General features: G+C 37.2%; 1 protein-coding gene across 2 annotated transcripts; it reads left to right on the top strand.

The window, feature by feature from the left end:
- Positions 1-861: 861 nt before the first annotated feature.
- Positions 862-21,704, top strand: Chodl (chondrolectin). Of its 2 annotated transcripts, XM_048422533.3 has the most exons (7): positions 862-1,400; positions 10,836-11,145; positions 11,276-11,433; positions 14,947-15,033; positions 17,087-17,189; positions 19,030-19,108; positions 20,315-21,704. In XM_048422533.3, exons 1-7 carry the CDS (start codon positions 1,322-1,324, stop codon positions 20,315-20,317), a joined length of 819 nt encoding a protein of 272 aa, XP_048278490.1. In that variant the 5' UTR covers positions 862-1,321; the 3' UTR covers positions 20,318-21,704. The 2 variants fall into 2 exon arrangements, with proteins under 2 accessions (XP_048278490.1, XP_048278489.1); XM_048422532.3 differs by lacking the exon at positions 19,030-19,108.
- Positions 21,705-22,251: the final 547 nt, after the last annotated feature.

Raw genomic sequence — 22,251 nt, 5'->3', positions numbered from 1 at the left:
TCATATTCAGATATGAGTGTATATATATATATATGTGTGTGTGTGTGTGTGTGTGTGTGTGTGTGTGTATGTGTGCGTGTGTGTGTGTGTTTGAGAACTCTCATGAACTTCCCTGGACTCCACAAAAGAGGTAACTAGTCATTGACTTGTTAGAGAAGAGGGGATCAGGTTTGGAAAGGTGTATATTCCTTAAAGTGAGACTTACATCTAATGGAAACCATATAGCACTGATAGAAGAATTCAAAGAAATACATTCATTTTACATCCAAGAAGTTCTCAACAACTCAGAATATTTATTTCGTCTTGATTCCCCACCCCCCGCCCCCGAGTTGTGAACACTGAGATTGAAACTGAGATTGAAATCAGTTGAGAGAAAACTTGTTTCCAAGATTCTTTTCAATTTGCTTCTGTGGCAATTTAGTCAAACAACCTGTTTGGAAATAATCTGTTTGCAGAAGCTAGGTGGGGGAAAAGCTGCCACATTATATAATTCACTGAGCAGATTTTGGCTCCCACTCTGCCAATCCATCTTAAATAGTGGCTAGTGCCCTGCATCTCGCCATACATATGATCAAGCAATTTTGCAGAAAAAGAGAAAGGCCCTGCGACTTGGCATCCCCGTGAACATTTATCTTTGAGAAAACCAAATGGAGCCAACTTTTGCCAGAGTTTAATAGCAAAGCTGTCACATTTTACACAAATGAGTATTGAAGTCTGTTGGCAAATGGGAAAGGGGTGGGGATCAGGGGAGTGGAGGAGGAGGGACTGCTGACTGTACTCTTTTCAAAGTGGATCCAGTTTTTAGGGGAGGGGCCAGATGCTTCGCTTGGCAGGAGAGACGAAGTAGTTAAAATGATTACTAGCTAGGGGTTGGACCCCCTGTCTCTCTGTGTATATAAGACGCTGCAGCCAGCACAGAGCTGCTGTCGCTGCTGCCGGAGCCGGGACCACGGTATACCCGCTCAGCCCCTTCGGACACAGAGACCTGAGAGGGAAGTTAAGAAGGCTGCTTAGCTCTGCGCTAGGCATCCTGGTTCACTTTTGCAATAGATACAGACACAGGAATCCCGAACGCTCTCCCCTGCCCCCAGACACACGCCCACAGACTCCTGAGCTCCAGACCAGTGCCGCACGGGGCAGCCTGGCAGCAGCTCCCCGCTGAAGGCGATGCTTACAGGGATCCTAGCTGCAGTGCTGGGAAGGAGGGAGTAGTACCCAGAAGGAGAGCAAGACTGCTGCTTAGAGCCTCCAGTGACTGACTGTGCTCCAGGAGGACGCCGCCTTTGCTCCCCTGGACACCTGCTGCAGAAGCCTCGCCACCATGATCCGCGTGGTCTCGCTGCTGCTGGGAGTTGCGCTGCTCTGTGGCCACGGAGCCTTTGCCCGACGGGTGGTCAGCGGTGAGTCAGGGTAGGGGTACTGTCCACCCAGCGGAAGACAAGGGATTTGGGACTCTGGGGCGGTAAGGGGCAAACTGCAATAGGGTGGGAACTCCTCAGAGAGTTGGGAAACTGTACTGAGTAGGACGACCAGAGAGACGGTGAAAAACATTTTATCCTTTTTCTTTCACCTTTCTCCGCAAAGCAGAAAGTTTTAGTTCTTTTTGTTTTTTTTGAAGCGCCTTCTACAACTGCGAAGCGAGTTCTAGCTAAATCGGAGCAGCGCAGCATCGTCTCCTCCAGGCACTTTCTTCGGAAGACAGGGAGTGGATAACTGGCAGGCAGCGTTGGGCACCTGCAAAAGGGGTGTGGTAGGGCTAGGCAGACAGAGCCTGGAAGCTAGAGAGCTGCAGTATGAATGCCTCCTCCTGTTGGTCTGGTTCCAGTCCAGCCAGGGCGCTCGCAGGGGTGGTTTCTGAGACCAGCCTAGTAGATGTCTGAGTTTGCAGCCTTTGTTCTCAGGAGGACTGGCAAAGACCAGGGGAGTCACTGTGCTCTCGCCTTTCTGTGTTGCACATTTCATTCCTAGTTCCTAAACAACTCAGGAAACAGGCAACTGGAGTTGGGTCGAGGTTTAGTTTGAGGTGTACTTGGTAATGAATTTGGGTCTGTACATCCTGCAGATGCCTAATTAAGTTTCTCAAATCAGTACACGGGAAATAAGTCAAAATTACCAAGATTCCAAGGTTTGTCTCTGATTTTTGTTTGTTTGTTTTCTCAGCGTCGGGTGTCTAATCATTGAACAATTCACCTCCTTTAGTTTGGGGAAGTCTCCAAAGGGTGTAGAGTATTCAGGGACTGAGATGAATGTGAACAGCACTGCGCATGGCAGCTGTACCGTTACCCACAGGAAAAGCTCTTAATACATTCACCAAGCTGTTGCAATGAGTTTGGTGAATACGGGAGAGCAGTGTTTTAAGGGTAAAGTGTTTGCCTATCACATACAAGGCAAACGCGGTCCACCAAAATCTTGTTCATCTGCCCAATAGGTATCACTGATAGATGCAAGACGGCAGCAACTTAGAATTTAGAAAACACTTCTTTAGGATCTAGCTTATTTAAGCCTGCCTCTGATCTCAGCAATTCATATATGTCAGTCAGTCAGATAGAGTTCTTAAATGTACAGACAGGTAAACAATTAATCTCCACAGGATGTTCAGAGTCTATGAGTTTAAATCCTTTTCCTCCCCAGTTTAGCAGAGAATAAGGAACTGCATGGACATCTAACTGGTGGAGCCAACCACATATTTCACTACCTTTGTTTTCGAGAATTTTTCATGCAAATAAATGAACGAGACACTATGCTTTGAACATATGGCATTTTAAACAAACAGAAGCTTTCCACTAACTTAAACAATGTGTCTTTGTTGGATTCTTATTTATATGCTTTAAAGTTACAAGAGGTAAGGGAGATATTCAGGGTAGAAAACAGAACTCAAGTCCTTTGTTGATGAAGAGTTTAATTTTCATTGGACTTCTGCATAAATTACGCCAAAACTTTGCCTGTGCTTTTCTTTATCTATTCATGGGCATCTTGAGGGTGACATCTGGAAAATTTCTGAGTAACTGAGCATGATTCATTTGATTTAGTGTAAATGATGATGTTGACTTGAGATTAGAACAATTATTTAGTTATGTTTTTGTTATGAATAATTTGATTGTCCTCACATAGATATCTATCTATAAACTAATTTATGAATCATTGGTTTTGGATAATTTAGCTGTGATGGGCTGAGCAGAGAGCAGCCTAGAATCTGTTATTTTTGAAGCAATATTCTCTAACATGTCCACTGTCAGTCTGTTGTTACTTGTTCTGGATTGTGCAGCAACCATTTGATACCACTAGGGACCAGTGGCCCAGTCTGTCCTCAAGTGTCTGAAGAGAACTGGGACAGCTTCTTTGCTTTCCATTATTTGAAACAGACTTAGACCACATAAAAACAATGACCGTTTATTAAATTTGAAAACAAAAATTTACAATTCTTGTGTAATAGCAAATAATCTCTTACCCATCATATGCCCCAAAGACAGACACTGACAGATATATTTTTCATGTCTCAAAAAATTTAAGAAGGTACATTGTAATTCTTTTAAACACAATATTTTAAGATGAAAATTGTTTAAGGATGAATACACTTCTAACAACTTCACTGTCAGCTGGTCTATATAAGATTTAACAGTGTCCAATGTAATAAGGCTCTGCAGAGAGACACACAGAGAATAATTATAATATACAATGATAATAATCTGATAATAATAATAATAATCAAGAACTCTGAAGATAATAAGCAGTGTATTTACTGAATCTGTGGGTCACACTGGGAAAGTAATTTGAGGATGTGAATTGTTTGATGACTTCATATTCTACACAGGTGGCTGAAGAACATCTGTTGCGTCCTTTTAATTATTCAGTTCAGAAAGTCACTGACTGGTAATGGCATTTTGCTTCTGACAAAGTTTGAGATTTTTTTGTTATGGTTTAATATAAAAATGGGTCGTTAAAATTGAGGTCTCTAGTTTGGGAGAATATGTTTGAAAACAAAGTGACATTTTATTTCAAAGCTTTTGAAATATCTTAATGAAATGTTTGTGTCTTCTTCTTCTTCTTCTTCTTCTTCTTCTTATTCTTCTTCTTCTTCTTCTTCTTCTTCTTCTTCTTCTTTAAAAAGAATTTGGAGCACTAGTCACTGGTAAACTCATGTTGCAATGTGGCATTAACCATATTCAAGGTACCCTCAAATTTCTCCAGAACTCTTTTATATGTACAGTCTTAACTGTACTACAAATGATACACACTTTAGGGACTAAGGAAAACAGACATTTAGAAACCAAGCTATTAGGCCTGCTACTGACTTCTTTATAGCAATTCATGTGCTTCATGGAGTCAGGCATAGTTTGTAAACATACAATTAACCAATCCCTCTCCACTTTTACGAGGATGGTTGGAGTCTCGGACTATAAGTCCCTTTCCTTCATAATTTAGCAGAGAATTAAAAGCTCACTGTAGAGAGATCCAGCCAGTGGAACCAATTCCATGCAGATTTCTCTTTTTATCATGGAGAGAACATAGAATATTACATACCTGGTGACCAGTAAGTAGCTTTAAAAAGTAACTTAATAGTAAGGAAGATACAAGTGAAATACAGAGCATATTCTAGCTTACAGAAAAGTCCCATGACATCATCAAAACAGAAAATGATGACAGTGCAGGTTGCAAAGATGCAATTACTTTAAGTATCTCTTGGGAAAGAAGGGAGCAAATTAATCTTATTACTAGGCATTTATTAAACTACCAATTTATCACAGGCATTATTCCTTAGTGGCTGCTCATCATTATTATATGGTGGCACTATCTATACATTAATGCTAAAACAGGATCTGTAATTTAAAAAGGGCCTGGAAGGGGAAATACAGCTGATGCTTCATTCGGAATTGTTACTGCTTACATTTTTTTTCTGTGCTAGATCTTCATGTACAGGCACAGTCATATAAACAACTGTGAGGTGAACTTTCTAAAATACCTCTTATGTACTACTGATGGCACAGCACACCACGATATGCTGATCATAGTGACAGTCTTTGTATTTGAGATGACACTCAGTTTAGGCTTTAATTGTTCTATTGAGAAAATAAAAAAACAGATGAGACATAAATAAAAAATAAAAATAAAAAATAAATTTTTTTCTATTGAGAAAATAAAAAAACAGGTGAGACATACACATGTGTGTATGTACATATATGTGTGCACGTATGTCTGATGTCGAGAAAATAAAAGAACACATATTCATACATATATGTGTGTACATATATATGTGTATGTATGTATGTATGATGTCTCACCTGTTCTTTTATATACATACATATGTAGTATACAGAGATATAAGTACCCTGAAATGAATTCTGCTCTAATTATTTAACATGGAAAATACACACTCAAAAACAAGTTCTTAATTCAAAATCCTGAGCGTATACCATCAATCAATAACCAACTGATAGCTATATTATATCAATGTCTCTAATCCAGAATAGATTCATGGCATGTACATTTATCAGTCCCTTTATTCACAAAGCCTTTTAGCAGCCTATTGCTTGAGACACGTGTGGAGAAATATGGACATCATGGAAATGGGCAGAAGAACCAGTGAGCCTGGTTCCAAACCTGTTTGCAATTATGATCTGTGTGTACTTGGAAAAAGTTTTAAAGTCTGCCTATGTCCCCCTTTTTTATTTTAAATATGGGGAAAGGAAATATATATCATACATTGGCTTAGAGAGTTGAAAGGTATTGATGTAATTAGTGTATATGGCAGGGGTAGGAGGAGGGGCAGCTTGGTAAGCCTTGTGTCTTGAGTGGAGTTTTCTAGAGGCAAAGGCAACTTTTCTAGTTGAATACCTGATAAGAAAAACCCCTTAGTCATATGTCACCAGATTCAATTTTCCCACTTTCTCTAATAGTATGAATTCTACAGGAAGTGAGGTCTCATATTTCAAATTATTAATCAATATCAGACTATTATTATCATTAGTTCTATGAGACATATAGCTTATGTCAGTTTTTAAAGAAACAAAAATGATCATATAGTTCTGCTGGACCCAAGATATGTCTTTCTGATTGGCTGTTTAAACTCTCAAGTCATATTATTACAAATCTTTATTGTGAATGGTTTTCCAGTCATAATCTTTACATCTATTTTAAATATCAGGTGGTGCGGGAGAATTGTCTGTATTCTGTCAATCATGTTTTAAATAAGCTCTGATTGGCTAGACAGGAAGTATAGATGGGTCAACCAGACAGGAAGTAGAGGCAGGGCGATGAGAACAAAAGAATTCTGGGAAGAAGGAAGCCCATTCCTACCAGTCCTGCGCAGATCACTGAGAAAGCATGATGTGACCTGTCAGGCAAAAAAGGTACTGAGCCATATGGCAAAAATAGATCAGAATAATGGGTTAATATATGTCATAAGAGCTAATAAGAAGCCTGAGCTAAGGGACCAACCAGCTTATAACTTATGGAGACCTCTGTGTGATTTTCTTTGGGGCTCAATAGCTGTGGGAACCGGACAGGACAGAAAACCCCAACAAGCCAGGCCCTTCATGTTACAACCAGGATGTAGACTATGAGGTGACTTACTTCTCAGAAAGCCAGTGGTGTTTCTTGCAGGGATAAAGATGAAAGACTGCTGCCACCATCATCCCTGAAGTGACCCATGGTTGCAGATTTGATTTTCTTAGTGTAAGAGAATGGATGTCAGCTGTGGAGCACTCTGCAATTAAGTGAACCATAAAACTCATCTTGCATAAAGAAGTTAATTTTAATAAATCTGTCTTAAATTCAAATAAAAATTCTTAAGAAGCTGGTATTCTCTTGAGAATTGCAAATAGAATACTTAGAATAAATGACACTCTTTCACTTAATTCAAGATAATTGGCCTTATTCTCAGAGACCACGCAATTTATATGTTTCAACACCATCCCGTGTTTTAGTGTGTTTTGAGGGGGATAGAAAAGAATTATTTACCATATATTATGGTAAAGATATATATATATATATTTTTTTTTTTTATTCTAGTAATGAGTCTTAAGTTTAGCCAATCTGGTTGAGTTGAGATTTATCATATTGTCCCTTTTGTGCATTTTCATTTTTTTAAATTAAGAGTGGGTCATAATGAAGAAAAGAAATTTATTTCTTTTATGTTTTATTGAACAACATGATCTATAATGTAATAATTATTTGATGTTGGTTACAATTTATTAATTAAGAGTAATAATGAAAAGTTTGACAACCTCACAACTCTAGAGCATTCTGCAACAAATAATTTGAGTAAAGAAAAACCAACTTATTGATTCTATTCAAGAAGGAGATACAAACTGCCATAACTTCATGAGTTTACTCTTGGTTTTGTATCATTGCCAAAACCAGTTTCAAGTTTTGCCAACATTTATGATTTTTTGTAACAATGAAAAACTAAAACCCTTATTTATGGAATAACAGCAGAATATTAGTTGTGATAATGAAAGCAATGTTTAATAGCTATTACTAAAAATCCTCTGTAAATAAAAGTTCATATCTAGGTCTGTGACTCAGTGTGGGTCCCTGTCAAATCTGAGAGGGGTGAATATTTCTTTCTATAATTCTATGGAAATTTACTTGAGAAAATGTAAATACTTCTTAGATTTGGAGATTATTTAGTTCCAGGAGCACATCTGGAATACTTTTATAAAGGTTTGTAAACAAAGCTAAGTAATATTCAACTTGAGATTCTGAGTTGAGACTTCCTTATAGTTAGGCAGTATGCATATAACTTTAGTGTAGCAGAAACCACTGTATGACTTATAGAAAAATTGCCCTCCCATAAAATATTTCTGAAAGATTTTATTAAAATATGATGTTTAAAAGCAAAAGTCATGGAAAATTTTTTATGTGATCATCCAGGGTGAAGAGGGAGGTCATTATGATTGTTTTCTAGGAGGGCTGGCTTTTCTGGGAGTTGAAAAAGTCACATCAGAAGATCTGCATTAGCAGAACTTGTCTGGGAATCGGGGCACCATTTGTTTCCCAGCTGTTCAAGTTCCACTGTGAGCACAGCCAAATGGGATCAGCTGAAGTGCAACAACAAGCTCGGTAGCTCCAGCTTCTGCTCATTTTGCTGCTGCTTGGGCCAAATGTGCACAGTCAGGTAGAAAGCAGTAGTAAAGCAGACTTACATGTAAAGATATTCACCCTGTCAGCAGGAACCGATTCTATACGAGCCATAATAATTGTGCAGTGTACTTATAATTTCTTGGAAACTGCTTTGCTCTCCCTGACCTGGTAGTAGCTCTTGAGTTCAAACATGAAGACTCAGCTGATACTCGCCGAATGTCCTTTGGGGTTAACATATCTGTTCCAGCTGATAAAAGGCTTCTGTCTTCAGCCCCTCAAATGCTCTCTTTTCTGCAGCCATCATCATCTCTGTTCATTTATTGAAATCGTGGACTACTCACTTCAGCTAAAGGGAAAGATTGCCTGGTATAGAGTGCCAAGGTTGGCAATTTTTCCTAGGCCCATGTAGCATTAATTGTGAATTACTTGAAATGCAATTCTTTATTTAGGCATCATTACTTATGTTTTTTTGCAATATAACATAATAGGATTAGGAATTTCTACATTATATTGAGAGCATTCTATGCATTTTACTATAAGTACTATCTTAATTTTATCAATGAATGAATTTCAATAATATTGTATATATCTTCACCATGTATAAATTAGAGATGAACTCATCTTTTAATATGTCAAAGATTATAAGTAGTGTATTTTAACATATAAATTATGCCCAGACAGTCTTTTAAGGTGCTGGTTTTGTTACATATAAATACAAGCTACTCACTAATAACATCCTCTTATTCTGTTTTTCTTTCCATTAAGATCTTCCAAAGTTATCTAAAAAAATAAAAACAGTTTTAAATAAAAATGCTTGAGTGAAATACAGAGCTAAATGTCTTAGGGGGTAAAAACTGGATTCTTGAAAACTCAGGGGCATGTAACCAAGATATATTTGGAAACTTAGAAATATGTAAAGGATGTACCAGATGAAAATAGGATGCAAGCTTGCTTCTTAAGTACAATAATAAAATATAGGCTTGTAATAATCATTGGAATCATACAAGAAACAACTATTTTAAACAATGAAAGCATCACAAAACCTAATAATAAACAAGAGTAAATCTTCAAATTTATATGAGATTTATATTAGAACTAAACATTGGGATTTCCACTGCTTCCTGACAATGATTATTTCAAATTATTTGCCCTACTAAAACCTCTTTAGCTCATTTCCCATGGTCATTTCTACTAATATATTAATTTTTGTTAAATTCGGTTAGGCTATTAAGTTGTTTGTACTTTTTTCAGTGTGCATCTCCTAAGTTCACATCCCAGTTAGCAGACTGGTTTGCCCTTCTGGAATAACTATTTATGTTATCTTTTGTCAAGATCCTGAATGCTTATCACTTAAAAAAATCTGTTGTGGGGTTAAGGGTCTTTGGCCAACTTCTGTTTGCTCTTGCCTTGAGAGTCATTCCCGATCACAAACTGAGTTTCAGGGGTTGGGGGAATGCTGTACTCTTGTTGTGACATAGTTGCTCAGCATGATGGCCTGTAATTAAGAGTACAAAATGTAAATTCTGGACTTATCAAAGTATTTAGGCATGATTCCCCCCTTCTACAACTGACAACCTTTCATATGGACTACAAAAACTAAAAAGACACTGTAAGAGGATGTCAAATATTTTGTGAGGGTGTTGGGACTCAAAACTCATGTCCTCATGCTTGAACAGCAAGCAATCTAACCTTCAGCATCTCCCAACTTCCATCACTTTTATAACTAAAAGTAATAGACTAGCAAAGCAAACTTTACAATATTATTGAATGAGAAAGCACTCATAAAATATTTTTGTTAATTCTTTGAGAATATCATACAATGCATTTTAAATCCTATTTAGCCAAATTCCTTAACTCCCCTCCTTACTACTCTTTCCCAACTTCAGGTCCTCCTCTCTTTTAAATTAGTAATTCATTAATTCTAGTACGTATTGTCCATCTACTTCTTGGAGTGAGTGGGACTATCTACTCAAACGTATTTGAGAAGCTAGAAGTATCACCATTAAAGAAAACTGACTCTCCTTCGCCAAGAAACTCAATTGTCCATAGTTTCTCAGACGTGTGGCCTCAAGAGATTCTCCCTGCTGTGCTAAAATGCTGAATGGCTTGATCTTGAGCAGGCCTTGTGCAGGCACCTCACCTGCTGTGAATTCATGAGTACAGTGGTCTTGCCATGTCTATATCACATGCCTTTGCTCTAGTCCTCCTTAAATTTGGCTCTCACAATCTTCCTACACCCTTTCTATGAAGGTACCTAAGCCTTGGGGAGGAGGGTCTGATATAGAAGTCCTATTTCTGACTGAGCACTCTCTTGTCACTTATTCTTTACATTCTGCTGTGAGTTTCTGTGCTAAACACCATGCACTGCACAAAGAAACTTTCCTAGTGCCGTTTGAGAGTTGCACTTATCTATGGGTAGAAAGATACTAATTTAGAGGGAAACTTTGAAAATGTATTCATTCACCTGAATAACAGTACTATTGTTCATCCTGTGGCTTGTGAGCTCCCCAGTTCTTGACCAGATTTGCAATAGCAGGCATGCTTTTATTCTTGGAGAGGCAGAGCTTAAGTCTAATCAGAGGGTAGTTGTTTACTCCCATAACTATTATACCACTATTACACTCATAGATATACCTTGGAGAAAAGAGTTCTTGATAGTGTTTCTTATTTTGAATTGTTCTGTTATTTTGATTAATATCAAAATTATGAATAAAGACCTCAAGACCTGTTTCTCTAAATCTTGTTTGTTTTAGGTCAAAAGGTGTGTTTTGCTGATGTGAAACATCCCTGCTACAAAATGGCCTACTTCCATGAACTGTCTAGCCGAGTGAGCTTCCAGGAAGCACGCCTGGCTTGTGAAAGTGAAGGGGGTGTCCTCCTCAGTCTTGAGAACGAGGCTGAACAGAAGTTAATAGAGAGCATGTTGCAGAACCTGACGAAACCTGGAACCGGTATTTCAGATGGTGACTTCTGGATCGGACTTTTGAGAAGCGGAGATGGCCAAAATTCTGGTGCTTGCCCAGATCTCTATCAGTGGTCTGATGGAAGCAGCTCCCAGTTCAGGTAAGCTGTGGTTGGACCCTGAAGTGTTTATTGATGCCCTAGAGGAGTCGGAAGGAGAAAGGAAAAGCCCTGATACCTCAAACACTCAGAGCACATGTTGCTAAGTGTCCCTTTGGTTCTATATTTGTAGGAATTGGTACACCGATGAACCTTCATGTGGAAGCGAAAAGTGTGTTGTCATGTACCATCAGCCAACGGCCAATCCTGGCCTCGGAGGTCCCTACCTTTACCAGTGGAATGACGACAGGTGCAACATGAAGCACAATTACATCTGCAAGTACGAACCTGGTAAGAGGCCTCTGTAGCTGTGTGCATGTTTGCCATGGGAGGCCCCGTGTTTAAGGTTTCCAGCCGTTCTCTAGATTCTAGAGAAAGAGGAATCATCTCACAGCTTGCCCTGTTAACACTGAAGTACATTGTTTGTAGGAGAGCAAGCCTGCTAGTGTGTTGGATGGAAGGGAATGGGTAGATACATTTGGGGGAGAGGCATATCCAAGAGAAAATAACCTATACAAGAACCATACTGTGCTATTGTCATCATGTTTTGTAAATGTCTGTGTGAAAATATCTTAGAAGCTTATGAGACTGTGTGGAAAGTAGTTATAGGCTAACAAATTGCCTATAGGCTTGCACACTTGTGAGCAACAGATCCTTGGTTCATTCCTGCTGAGTTTAGGGGAGCAAACAGTTTTCTCCGGGCATATTATTTCAACATGTTATAGCATAATTTCCATTTGGTTATTTACCTGAGTTTAAGTCCTTTCTCAATAGTTTAAAGGAGTATGTTCACATTACACATTCTTCATTTGATTTGCATCTTTTGAAAAATGACACTTTCCTTAGTTTTCTTTTGAAATATTCTGCTACTTGACATACGCAGCCACTGGGAAAATTACTTTGACCTAAGTCACATTGGTGTGGCTTCCCAATGAATGTAGCGAAATTGAGTTACTTTAATAAGACACCTCAATTAAATTGGGATTTAAACTACAAGAAGGACTAATCAAAGATGTGTAAATTTATATATTTGATCATCTTAGACACTTAAGATAGATACTTAAGCCTTGATACACTTATTTTCTGATTTTTCTCCACAATGTTTGAAAGGGTCATTTTAACTTTTCTGAAGGACTGTCAGCATGACCTCACAATATGTTCCCATAGAAGGCAATTACATCCAAGTACCCATGTTCCATTAGTCTTTTGAAATTACACAATTTCCTTTTTCATAAAGCCATGAAGCACAAGGGATTATTGGATTAGACTTGCCCTTCTCTTATGTTTATTCTACTCTTGAGTATATTAGCCAACTTTTTATATCCCGGACGAGTTTATTCTTTGCCCTTGGTTGCTAAATCTGTCATTACACTCTTGGAAGCTTTCACAAAGCTAAGTCTGTTATTGAATTCTACTCTTTCTCATTGTGTATTAGAGAAACACTGTTAAAGTTCTGTGATATTTTACATATGCTGCAACACTTGGAATTTATTAACTAGAGGGTTAGAGGAATGAGTGTAGCTATGTAATATGTATGTATTTATATTTTATACCCATGATCAGTTTGAATTTTATTATTTACTTTAATATGTATACTCCCATATACTATCTAATAGCATGATCAATGATGTTGAAGATGTTAAAAATTTACTGTGGTTATTAAATGAGATCATTTAATTTTATGTTTTCCTTCTCTACTGAAACATACAAATAGTCTTTTGGTCCATTGGCACCCATTTTTTATGGCAGTACTTCTAAGTGTTAGTTTTGTGTGAAACTTGCCTTTTGGGGTTAATGGCATGACCCAGCAGAGAAAGACATTTGTTTCTAAGGCTGAAAACTGAGTTCAATCCCAGATATCTATATGGTAGAAGGAGAAAACCTACTCGCTTAAGCTGTCTACTGGCCTCCACATGCATCCTATGACATTCAAGCTCTTAGCTACACACAAAATAGATTAACTCAAAAATTAACATTGCCTTATGAGCTTTTTAAAGATAAAGTAGTATATATATGATTAAGTTATTAGATTTTTATGTACTTAACAATCACATTGAAGTTTGTTAGAAATATTTTAAATGTAGTTTGCTGCCAATATCATATCTTGATAATTGGTTCAAAACATTAGTCAACAAGCATTTATATACTAATGAAATTCTTTAGACAAATAGTTACATATTAGGAAGATATTAAAGTACCAGTTAAATTTAAAATTTATGAAATTTAAAATTGTATGATGATGGGTGGTTAAACTACTGGTGAATCCAGATTGTAGGATATTGTGAACAGTGAGAATTCTTTAAGACACTTTCATGTTCCAAAGACTACAGAAAATGCTCTATGTAGCTTTTTTTATATGCATGCAATGACAAGAGTAAAGAGTCTAATTTTTGAGCAATTAAAACATTTGCATTTGGTTTTGTTGTCACTTGTTTGTTTGTTTGTTTTTGAGGCAGAGTTTTACTGTATGACTCAGCCTAGTTAGAAACTCAAAATATAGCCCAGGATAACTTCTGAATCATAATGAACCGCTAGACTTAGAAATAAAAGGATGGTATAGACTTACAGAGGGAAAGTGGAGTTTAATTGGCTACCACCAAAGAACTCCATTAAGGAAGAAACTGTCTTATACTATGATGGGGCTTCTGAAGAAGGAAACCCTCATTCGCCTCCAGTTCCCTAAGAAGAACTCCATTGAGAGTGATACAGGAGTTCTGAAGAAAAAGCTCCTTCAATTCCATTGACTTCTGCAATATTATATTATATTATAGGAGTTATGGTATGTACCTCAAGGACCAAAACAAGAGAAAGGATCACTTTGGCTCAGGATAAACAAAGGAAATTCCTTGCTTTCACAACTTTCCAGATAAGAGATTTAGGGGTTGGAGTGCCCCCCACCCTGGCACCACAGCATGTGACCTAACCTGTGTTTGAGTGTGTGGCACGAAATAAGGATTATCCTGGATCAGGTTTGGGGGTGTGGGATGGAGCCTTGTAGTTGGATACAAGTGAAAGGAGGATTCAAAGACACAGTAGGCTTGCTTTCCAATGTGATTGTGCTTCACTGCAGCACATTCAGGTGGGCAGTGGGTAGGTGGGGTAGCTGGAAGATTTGGAATCTATTCATGCCTAACTAATACAATTACTTTGGCTAACCTGCTCATGTCTCAAGAGTTTCTCACACATTTGGGAACTGAAGAGTCTAATCACATAAAGTTAGAAAAGAAACAACCTGCAAATCTTAATATTAATAAAAGGAGTATCCCTATTGGAATTTACATCTCAGAATGTCATTATCTGGGTAGCACAGACATAGTTTTCAGATGGCTGCTGCTTGAATCACCAATTCCACAAGCAACTATGCAACTCTCTGTTAATTATTACTGCACTGTAAAGGTTTTTACTTAAAAAGTTTACCCTTGTTTTCTTTGGAATTATGTCTTATGTTTTATGACTTAGGTTTACAAATTACTGTTTACCGCTGTAACTTTGGGTAGCTTAGTCATTACTGATTAAGCATTATGATTGTAGCAGGCTGCCTTCAGGACTCTACCACTTTTGGTTACTAAATAAAGTTTGGGGTTATAGAAGGAATTTATCAAATAGGATCTTATATACAGACATAATTAAATAGTGACTAATGCTGGTTAATTCTATATACATTTAAACTCAGAATATATATTTGACTGCTAATTATTCAGAAATCCAAATCAACTTTTTAAAAACATTTAATAACATTTTTGTTGACATTTTAATTTTCCTTATTTAATTATTATTTATTATTTCTATGTTTATTATTTACAGAGATTCAGCCAACAGACCCTGTTGAAAAGCCGAATCTTACTAATCAACCTGAAGACAGGCAAGAGAATGTGGTTGTTACTGAAGCAGGTGAGTCCCTTCTGCACTTCTCATCTAAAGAACTGGGCTTTGAACTAGCACTTCATGTTGAACCCAGGGAAACCATTCATGTGGTTCAAGGATGTGGTGCATTAATTATGGGTCCATAGACATTTATTTTTGACCTACATTAGAGCATTTTGAATCGAATAACCTTTAAAAAAATTCCATTTCAGGTGGAAGTATCTTGTGTCAAACTAAGAGATTGACATTAACACCTGTATCTACAAAACATTTCCCAATATAGTGTAGTGTGTGCCATGTATACTGGCATATTTAGAGACCTGGGATAGCAATTTGCTACTGAATGTTCAGGGCTTGTCTGGCAGTAGAGAGGCGGTATAACATAAGACTCATTATAGTTTATGTAGTCTTCCCTGGTGTAAAACCTCTATCTGGTCAATTTCAGACTATCACCATGTTATCACGGTAGGACAAGTTGGAAGGAGGTGCACACAGTGGACCCTCTATCTTGGTGCCACCCCAAAAGACAGAGTAGAAAATTGCAATCCCCAGTGCAAGTTCCATATTAGTTAGAGACTCCTCGATATTCCTTAAAACTACTTTTTTGACATGAACTAAATACAGATGGACAAAAAATTCATCATATTTCTTTTGTGAATATTGATCCAAAGACCCAAATGTTTCAAAATCAGTACAAATTTCAAAATACAGAGGCTCAGAAGGAAGACTGAGCACTCCATAATCACGATTCTCTGCAATTTGATTCTCTTATGTAGCCCTATGGTCACAAGCATGTGGGACACACACACACACACACACACACACACACACATACACACACCATAAAGTAAGAAAGAAGTAAGTAGAAGGATCTGTGAGAATTTGGAGTGGAGAGTGAAGTGTGGGTTTGATTAGAATAAAAAGCAATAAAAATGATATAGTAGGGAGGGCTTTGAACCTTCCCCAAAGCAATATGCCTTAACCTTTCTGAGGAGTGGATGGGGCTGGAGTGGGGGAAGGGGAGAAGGGAGAGCATGGGAACTGGTATTGGTATGTAAAATTAAAGAAGTTTGTTTTCTTTTAAAAATAAATAAATAAAAATAAAAATGTGTTAAACAGCAGCAAACTTCTGAATAACTTATCCCCAAATCTCATTAAATATGCCCCTGAGCAAAGAGAAGAATAAACAATGGGGTGAATAAATTATGACCAACTTTTATCAGAATCTTTAAGATTTGTGATATTGTTGACTAACTTTTTAGTTTGCAAGCCAAATGCAACTGAGTTTGTTTTCCTTATACAGAAATGCTCTTAAGATTTTGGGCTTTTCTGTTTCATGTATCTGATTTTAACATCATCCATAAGATCTAAACACAATTAAAGTTGTCAGAAAATAATTAAACTACAGACATTTTCCTCTTATTAAAAGTGTGGCTAATAAAGTCATTTCATGATTTGTAGGTCTTGAGTGTTGGTGATTTTCCTTAGAATCTCCTAAGAACATCTGCCATCATTGAGAGTGAGAGAACAGGGTTAAAAGATGACCTATTTTCAGAATTTAATTAAATCATGTTATTGGCTCCAGAGTCTTATGTCTCTGGGTTATGACTGCATCATCACCTAGTATGTGCTTATTGTTACTTAAGGCCAGATTCTTACATTTTCTCACGACAACGAGCTTATTGGCTAAGATAATTCAATATCGACTAAGTCAGCAATGATTATAGCAATTATTATTCCCCAATATAAAGTCTTCACTTTTGCAATGATGCAGAAGAATTAATAAAGCAAGACAGCTAAGATTATTAACATGTTATGAAAATTAGTCCGTGTCTGAATTGAAAATGTATTAGAACTTTAAATGCACGCATATTTAATTGAGCATGTCAACCAGGGCATTAAAGTTTTATTTATAAACTTTTCCAAAGTGTATATGTATTTTTCATAAGCTCTTATACTTGGAGTTTACTTTTTGGTAGCAATTCTATTTTACCTTAATCATTACAGAAATTCGTTCATAGCTGCTTTTGAGCTTCTTCATGAGCTATCATTGAACACTAAAACTGTTTTATTTTTGCAGGCATAATTCCCAATCTAATTTATGTTATCATACCAACAATTCCTCTGCTTTTACTGATCCTTGTTGCTTTCGGAACCTGCTGTTTCCAGATGTTGCATAAAAGGTAAAAACCATATTTTTGTCAAGATAATTAAGGGAAAAAAAAACCTGAAGTATATTTTGAGACATTCTTTGAGAATGTTACTATAGCTTTAACTTACATTAAAGAATTTTAATGTTCTTACCTGTCAGTAAAAATCCAGCACATGGAGAGTTATAGAACATACTCAGATTATATGAGAAATCCAGTGTCTTCTTCACAGTTCATAAGTCCTATGAATTGCTTGCTTTACTGTTTCTGTTTTTCAGTCAGGAAAAGCTCAGTTGGGTCATCTTCAGTTACCTTGTGGTGCACACTTAGCATATGTGATGGATCTGAAGTGTGAGTGTTTGTGAGCTCCTACGAGATACACTATACATATGCTCTCTTGATTGTTAAATTAAAATAAGATTGATGCTAAATCTTTCAATCTGAACATCAAGTTATACATAAGACTTGGTTTTATAGATATAGATGTAGTATAGTTTCAAGATTCAAGTAAAAAGCTTCTATTTTAAGACACTTTAAGACCAGGAAATTAAGTCCTTTTGTGAAGACAGTGTGCTGAGTGTGGTGCCCCTGAGAGGGTGAGCAGTATTGCTAGGAGTGCAAGGCCAGCTTGAGTTAGTGAGTTCCAGGACGGTCTGAGCTACATCATGAGACCTTATCTCAAAAAGCTTCATTCTTTTCCAAACACTCCCCCCCTCTATTTCTGGGTACTTTCTGGCAGATATTTTGAAATAAAATGATTTATTTGAATAGTAAAACTTCTAGGAACTTGTCAAACACTTATTCATGGTTATTATTACCCTTGAGCCAGTGAAGTAAACTTTTTTGTGTGGTACGATCTGCCAATTAAATTTCAATAAATTAAGTATAAATATGTATCAAAGAAAACACTAGGAGATACATTTACATAAGGACATATGTGCTGAAAAAAATGGCCTGTTTGTTTTATGGTCAAATAATTGATGAAAAGATTGATTGTATGATATCAGGACCTGCAAAGGTAATATTTTTTCCCTTTTTGTTTCATCATCTTATTTTCCTTAAATAAATCCTAAAGAGCCTGAAAAGTAGCAATGTGAAAGGATATATATGATTAATGTGTATTAATAAGTGATCTAATCGAGGCATGCCTGGCAGGACATGCCTACAGTCCCAGAACTCAGGAGGCTGGGGAGCAGAAGGACTACAAATTTGAGTCCAGCTGGGGCAACATAACAAGAACATAGCTTAACAAACAAGCAAACACTTCCCATGAAACAAAAAGTCAAATAAAACAAAACATTAACATGATTGAAAATACAAAAATTATTTAAGATAAAAATCAGGGATGTTAAAATGAAGTCTGGAAAATTAATATATGTGGTGATCCTCTTGACTTTCATTGAGAGACCTGTGAAATATAAAATTTATTTTCTAGCATTTTGTATTTAATATATACAGTAGAAAATGTGTCATTTCTTGCCCTAATTTAGAATACTATAGATGAAATCATATTAGATTTCTCATTGGGAAAGCAATGGTGTAGGAGGAATGTTAATCCCTCTTAGTCCAGACAGACTGTTAAAGTGTCCATTTAAGTAGCAAACTGGTTAGTAAACATTAAACATATGCTTCAAACATTCTCACTTGCCAAGTCAAATGTGTTAGTGTGTTGAGCAACAGCATCTCCTCTAAGGATTGTTATGTTTGTCTCCAAAAAGTGGTTGTATTCGTTCAAAAGATCTGTGGCTGTCTTCACGTGCTTGAAAATTTCGGAGTGAAAAAAATAAACCAAAACTGGGCACTTTCAGTTGCCGGGATGACCTGAAGTCCTGTGTTCACCATTCTTAGATCCTCCCCTTTTCCTTTCTTCCAGGAAAGCAAGGAGAAACTTCATCAAAGACTCCACTCCATTATCATCTGAGTGCCTTGCAGAAAGTTTAAATTCCAATCTGGTACACATGGCGGTTTCTCTCATTCCATATCATTTTCAGAATAACTTTCCTTCCCTTAACTAGTAGAACTTTTAAATGACACTAACTACGATTAAAGCAACACTGATAACTTCTTTTCTTACCATTGAAAGTACTCTGCTCTTCATAAGCTCTGCCTGGCTTACTTTCTCTTCACGCTAGTTCTATTTGGTAGAATTAAGTTTTATTGACCTGATTTATTTGAAGGACTATCCATACAACCTGTAATTTGGATTTTTATTAATCACAACAGCACTGAAATTGACATGCACAAGCTATTTTTCACTGTAATGTTGTGACTTTAGAATTAGTTCTTTTCCCTTAAGGAGGTTTCCAAATCTGCAGGATGGTGGCCCGGTGCAGGGTGTGCCTGTGTGGGCTATGAGGGTGGCAAAAGTCATTAGAGGCTGAAGGAAGTGTGGGTACCTAGGGGTAGAAGTAAATGCTAAACACAGGGAATGTGGCCAGACCAAGTGAGAGGCCACCCTCAGGAAACTAAAACAAAGAAATGCAGATCTTGACATGGAATCTGGTACGAGATGACTTGGGGAATCTTAGAAACAGACACGTCTGCAGGAGCCTGACTAGTGAGCACTGTAGGAAAAACCACCAGAATTCCAGGCACAGGCTCCCATGAGCCTATCAACCATGTCTTGGAAGAAGAGCTCACAAGCTCCTAAGTCACCAAACATGTGTCTGCTTTGGATTCAGGCTGATTTGAGAAAGAGACACAATGAAGCTTTCTGGAAGCAAATGACCTAAGTACAGCTTAGCAAAACAAAACGGATGGTAGGAGGGGGGACAGGCAATCTTGATATTTAAGGTCACAGCAGGTGTTTGGATGACTGACACTAATTGCAACAGCCATTATTTTAGAGTACCCATAAAGCAAGATTTAGAAACATTGGCCAAAGAAAACAAGGTTCATTGTGGGAAAATAAAAGTTTTTGTACTCTGTCAGGCATTGTGATGCATGGGTGTTTAAACTCTATGGTGAGTCAGCAGATGCAGGTGTGTTTGGAATTGTCATCTTCACACACTGGGATAATCTAGACTTCTTTTTGTAGGAATGGCAAATATGTCCAAAGAAGGACTCATAACAACTGTCTGAACATCTCTCTTTGGATGAAGACACGGCCAGCCTGATAAGATTCAGGAACTGAATTTATTTCGTTTTATGTTTTTCAGTAAAGGAAGAACAAAAACTAGCCCGAATCAGTCTACACTGTGGATTTCCAAGAGCACGAGAAAGGAGAGCGGTATGGAAGTCTAATAACGAACTGTCTCTGCTCCAGAAAACAAAGATAGTTTTGTGATTCCCGATCAGGGTAAGGAATGGCATCATTAGCTTGGAATGGCTTGAAATCTCAAAGGATCTACAAGATGAACTGTAAGCTCCCCCTTGAGGCAAATGTCAAAATAATTTTTATATGTTCATAGTTTAACTTACAAAATATGCTGTGTTTGTCATGGAGTGAGACCTGCTTACTCAGCTAAAGGATGCACCCTAACATCATGTCATTGAAATGGATTATGCAGATAAAACTTCAGTGGACACATCTGGAATTCCTGGGTTGGAAGTAGTTCCTTTTGCATTTCGTCACCTTCATCATTTTGATCTACTTCATGTAATATTATTCATGTAATATTATATTTAAATTTATAGTGTGCAAAAATTAACCTTTGCAACAATATTTGATAAAAATTGATTGTTCTAATATTTATATTTAGGGCATTTCATTTTTACATACATGCTGTTTTGATTAAATACTGAATTTACACAGACATGAAGAACTATTTCCATAGGGAAAACTTTTTTTTTTAGAAATAGTTCATGTTCTTCTTTCCATTTTTTTCTTGTTTGCATAAGGTTTAGGAAATATTTTCAGAAATAAGAAGCTGTTTCATTGGCTGTGCTATAAATCTTCTGAAACACTTTACTTAGAGGCAAGAACTGTCTAACATCAATTGTGCAAGACACGTGCCTTACAATTATTCTTAATTTAAAATTAAACTGATTTTTGTAATAAAATATCTTTACTAATAGTTGTACAGACACCAATGTAGTTTATTGAAAAAGAAATGTGTCCACAGTACCAATCGCAGTTCTTCACAAGTTGCCTATAGAATTGCAAGTTGTTCTCTGAGTGTCTGGAATCAATGTGTGGTTCTTCCCTGTGCACTGAACAGAATGGCTGTTTGAGGGCTTGGACTGACCCTGGAGTTAGACAGCTGCACCTCGGCTAAGATTTTCCTAACTGAATTTAGCTGGTATTGATATATAGGACTGAATGGTTCTCAGCTGTGTGATGCTAGGCAGAGCACACTGATATTACACATCAAGAACAAAACAAAAATTACAAATCACACTGATTAACGAGCCATGGGCTAGAGGTCATTGATGTTTGGATATCTTTGAAGAGGGTTTGTTTGTGACTGTGCACCGTGGCTTTCTTCTGTCTGATCGAGTTTCTTCAACACGTAGCATCTGTTCTTCTCAAGAGATGTAACTATTTTGTTTTCGAATGTCCCTGTGTTACTTTTAACCAAATAAAAAGTTCTTATTTCTGAGGAATGATCCTTGGTGTTGTCTAAATTCTTAAATCAACAGAACACAGATGTGTTTCATCACGATCTGAAGATGAAAACAAACATTACATGTGAAGAACACAGAAGACAAAGATAAAGAGTAAACAGGGAAATGATATTTTCAGTTGGACAATAAAGTAGTTTCCATAAGTAGATTTGGTTTTCCAAAACAAAAGGCAGAAATGGACCTCAGATCTTTTTTCTGCAGCTTTGAGGCTGAGAACTGACAACTGCATTCTAAGTTAGGCTGTCCTCATTCAGCCCCCATTCGTTCTGTGGCTCTTCATATTTTGGATCAAAATATGGAACTGTTTGGATCTATGCAGCTGTTTGGATCTATGTTTTCCCTCCATGCCAACTCCACCCATTTCTTCCTTTAGTTAGAACTGTGAGAAGGGAAACTGGGCTTTCCCTTTGTCTGTGCCACCCAAAACCCTAACAGCTGGAGGGTGGACACACACAGTGATAGGGGAAGGCTGTTGTTCCCCTTTTATCATTATCCAGGTCAGGATAAACTCTGGTGTCAATGACAAACT

The sequence above is a fragment of the Myodes glareolus genome, chromosome 2 (genome assembly GCF_982192425.1).
Source record: "Myodes glareolus chromosome 2, mMyoGla1.1, whole genome shotgun sequence".
Lineage (NCBI taxonomy): Eukaryota > Metazoa > Chordata > Mammalia > Rodentia > Cricetidae > Myodes > Myodes glareolus.
This window is presented reverse-complemented; position numbering and strand designations above follow the sequence as displayed.

Coding starts and splice junctions, on each gene's coding strand:
- Chodl (XM_048422532.3), top strand. CDS start 1,322: ATGATCCGCGTGGTCTCGCTGCTGCTGGGAGTTGCGCTGCTCTGTGGC. Junction 1,401..10,835: donor TGCCCGACGGGTGGTCAGCG/GTGAGTCAGGGT, acceptor TGTTTGTTTTAG/GTCAAAAGGTGTGTTTTGCT. Junction 11,146..11,275: donor GGAAGCAGCTCCCAGTTCAG/GTAAGCTGTGGT, acceptor CTATATTTGTAG/GAATTGGTACACCGATGAAC.